This window comes from Dermacentor variabilis, chromosome 11 (assembly GCF_050947875.1).
Source record: "Dermacentor variabilis isolate Ectoservices chromosome 11, ASM5094787v1, whole genome shotgun sequence".
NCBI lineage: Eukaryota > Metazoa > Arthropoda > Arachnida > Ixodida > Ixodidae > Dermacentor > Dermacentor variabilis.
The window spans coordinates 63286049-63289908 of NC_134578.1; the positions used below are offsets into that span (position 1 = coordinate 63286049).

General features: G+C 48.3%; 1 protein-coding gene across 1 annotated transcript; it reads right to left on the reverse strand.

The window, feature by feature from the left end:
• Window positions 1–1793: 1793 nt before the first annotated feature.
• On the reverse strand, window positions 1794–3560 carry LOC142564203 (uncharacterized). Its single transcript, XM_075675111.1, has 2 exons — window positions 2802–3560; window positions 1794–2401 (listed from the first exon to the last, which is right to left on the reverse strand). Exons 1-2 carry the CDS (start codon window positions 3499–3501, stop codon window positions 2388–2390), a joined length of 714 nt encoding a protein of 237 aa, XP_075531226.1. The 5' UTR covers window positions 3502–3560; the 3' UTR covers window positions 1794–2387.
• Between the last annotated feature and the right edge of the window lie 300 nt (window positions 3561–3860).

Sequence of the window (3860 nt, forward strand, 5' to 3'; positions counted from 1 at the left end):
AAATATGAAAACATCTGATTTACAAGCATTCCTCATTCGTGATCATTATTTGCTGAACTTAAAATTACAAATACACGGGCGACTGCGGGTTTACAAAACAACTTCGCCGCAGCGGATGCGATAGTGAGCTACAGAGACAGGTTCCTAGCCAGACTATGCTAGACGCTGGCAGAATTCCTTCTACTCGCACTCAAGACGAATTCATGGGTGCAAAGCCTGTTTTTAGTCGTTCAGAAGACAGAGTTTTCAAAGCTTTTGGTTTTTGAGCTCCTCGGCATTATCTTTTGCGCGTTCTGCCAGCGCAAGCAACCCACCCTTCACACACACCTCAAACTCACATTCTTTACACTTCACTCACACTCTTCTGACAATCACTCGTGAAGTCTTAGCAAGCGTGAGTATCGACACAAGGTATATGTTCTTGCGGAGCCTCAAAAAGCGTCACAAACTTGTCCCACTGAGATTGAGTACGCCGCAAACTAACTTTCTCACTATCAGGAAGTAGCTTTTCGCTGACGGCGTCGAAACGCCAGGCGCGGAGGGAGTTCCTCAAAAGTAACAAAATTATAACAACGTTGGAAATCACAGAATGCGTCACGAACTTGTTCCAGCAAGACTCGGTAAACGCGAAACTTGCTTTCTCAACACGACCAAGCTACTTTTTCCTAACTGCGCCACAACATCAGGCGTGGTGAGTGTGCCTCAAAAGTATCCGAAAAAGTAGGGAAATTAATTACAATAATGCTAGGGTTCAGAGAAAGCGCAAAATCTTGTCCCTGTAAAATTCAGTACACAGGAAACTAACTGCGTCACAAAGCCGGGTGGGGCGGGCGTATGAAGAACTACCAGAAAGCGTTGTGAACATTTCTAAGTTCGAGTCATTAGCTCAAATTTACTACGCCAGCATGGCCGAGCTGGTTTTCGACAACTGCTTTACACGTCTCGCTTCATGGGCCGTAAAAGCCTAAATTGCTTGAAATGCATCGCAGACTGGCAAACGAAATTTCTCACTTGCGCCGCCGTCCTCGCTCGCTTCGGTGGCATCTCTGACGAGCCTGTCATGCCGATAGCTGGTTGCTAGGTAACGCAAGAACACTTTTTTTAATTATGGGGTTTAACGTGCCAAAACCAATTTATGATTATGAGGCACGCCGTAGCGGAGGACTCCGAAAATTTTGAACACCTGGAGTTCTTTAACGTGCACCTAAATCTAAGTACCACGGGTGTTTTCAGATTTCGCTCCCTCCGAAATGCGGCCGCCATGGCCGGGATTCGATCCCGCGACCTCGTGCTCAGCAGGCCAACACCATAGCCACTGAGCAACCATGGCGGGTCGCAAGAAAACTAAGCCGCAAATTATAGGTTCATATATAGTCGGAACTATTTTAGTTCTAGCGGGAAAGAAAAGGTAATAAAACGCTAAGCAAAGTTATTTAACTTTTTCCCCCATGCTCGCATCAGCTAACGTATGGAATTAACGCTAGGCGTGACGCGCTTCCTGTCGCCAATTTTTGCCGAGTCTTCCCTCTTGCTGAATTTCTTTCTCTATCGCTGGACGACTACATATTTTGTTCCATTCTACATGGCTCTTGCCCGCTGACACATTGTTCATCAGAACCTACCAATATAGAGCTTCGCCAAAAAATACGCCTGCACAATAACTTCAGTGATAGGGAATTGCCTTGCAATTCACTAATACCTTTCCTGGAGCTTAGTTGTCACTTTCGAACAATAAATCTAGTAAATTAGAGCATTCGCCCCACAATGTGCGCGACCGTGTCAAGGTTGTAAAAAAAGTTTTATTTCTTTGTCAATGATGAAAACAGCTAGAAGCATACTCATGCTGGCGTCACTCATGTCACATTAACAAATTTTTTAGCCGCTTAATCTTCGCGGCAACGTCACAAATACGCACCTCGCGCGCAAACCCCGCACATTTATCAGGAACGCTCATAGATCGCGTCTTGCTGTTCGAAGGGCACAGGAAGGAACCGAGCTGTTAATTCTAGTGTCTCGCTTGGATATTGCAGTTCACCTTCCACAGTATTCCGCACTAGGCCGCGCCACAGCAGTTCCCTCCACAATGGCACGCCAAATCGAAGCTTTTGACAAAGAACGTACACCACTCGTGTCGTGTGAAAGCTGGTGTGCTTCTGGTAGCGGTCCGGCAGTGCAATTTGCTTGTCAAGGGTTATCCGTGCCCCCGTGGTGCAACTTAGTGACCCGGCGTGTCTCGAATGCTGACCCGGCACTTGACAAGTCTCGCCCTGGAATCACTGCCGGATGCTTTCTACAAATCATTCGTGAGGCACGGCGTGTGCCATGTCAAATCCCTGCTTGCAGATACGGTACTCGAATTGCCGCCATCCGCACTTTTTCTCCGTTTGTCATGGAAATCCGTCTAGATGGACAGAAAAAAAAGTGAACAGTGAACACCACTGAGCAATGAATAAAGATATATTGTGGGAACTAAAGTAGCAAAGCGAGAAGCAGCATAATCATGTTTCACATCATAAAGTCTGGCAGAAAAACACGGCACCAATTTCGCGCCAAATTTGCAATTAGGAAATACAGCCAGGGAAAGAATGGTGGGTAGTATATGGCTAAACAGACGTCCCTTGCATAAGTACCAAGTTAACAAGTTACTAACTATGGCGAAAGGCTAGATGGCGATGAATTAACGTAATCTCTTTCAATATGGGATGGGTTTAGGTGACGCAAGTCAGATGAATTTGGTAGTGTCTGGCGTTTGGTCTAGGCAGGCTGGTGATTATCAGTATAAAAGCCTTTATTTCACTTACCGGGGTGCCTGTCTGGTACATTGGAATGCTGCTGCTGTGGCACGAAACACTCTGCACCGGGAGGCGGGCCAACAGCTATACGATAAGTAAATGAACTGATCAAGTTTCCGGATCCAATACGAAACGCGGCACCGAGATCTGCGTGAAGGCCTTCTAAGAGTTCCACGGTTTCGCCGTTTAAGGCGTAATGCAGGGCGTCCGCGAGTTGGCGCTGGTGGTCGACTCGGCCAACGTACGCGGCCGCAAAGGACTGGCCCTGCCAGAAGACCAAGCACATAACTACGTTGTCCACGTTGAGTGGAGACGTGTAAGCATTTATCATGCAGGCGTAGTAGGCTCCTCCTCGGTGCCTCACTTGAATCGTCATATGGTAACCGGGATGCTGGAGTATACTCGCCACAGCATCCAGAAGCGAGGCATGGTTGGCCTGCAAGAATGAGGCACCGAAACGGTAGAGCAGCCATGGGCGAATCTTGTTCCGCTCCATCAGCCAACACATGAGCCAGGCGATACGCTGCAAGAAATCACTGGGGCTGCCGCTCTCTGCAAGCACGCGCTGGAATTCTCGGACGGCTGTTTCTGGCAGCAGGCTGCCGAGCCTCGGTAGCCACTCTATGTTCTCGGCGTCCAGGGACAAAAGATCTTGTTGCGACACTCGATCGAGGTAGCTAAATAGCCTGTCGACGACGTTGTCCACCATCCTGCAGAAGAACTGAGGGATACAGCAGTGGGCGGACTCGGCAGAGTGCTATGGATACAGTCGGGTGCGACGTAAAAGTAATAACAGCCCTCGAAAAAAGCAGCGAGTAGGTCATCGATGCTGTTTCTATCAAGCGACGGTGGCGACGCCCTAGCCTTGGCAGTAAGCGCACGATCTGATTGTTGTGTTAAAAAGTCACTGTGGCCTGAAACGTCATTAGACCACGAAATTCAAGCAGGAGTTCGGCAAGGGTGTTCGTATTTACAGCAGTACGTTATCATAATCAGGCAGCCACCGAATCAAAGAGGCAAAAAAGGGAGCCGCGCGCGAGCTGCGAAACAAGCAACGGTTGACGTGAA

What these genes read in the sequence shown, in the direction of transcription:
- LOC142564203 (XM_075675111.1), bottom strand. Translation starts at nt 3,501, where the DNA reads ATGGTGGACAACGTCGTCGACAGGCTATTTAGCTACCTCGATCGAGTG.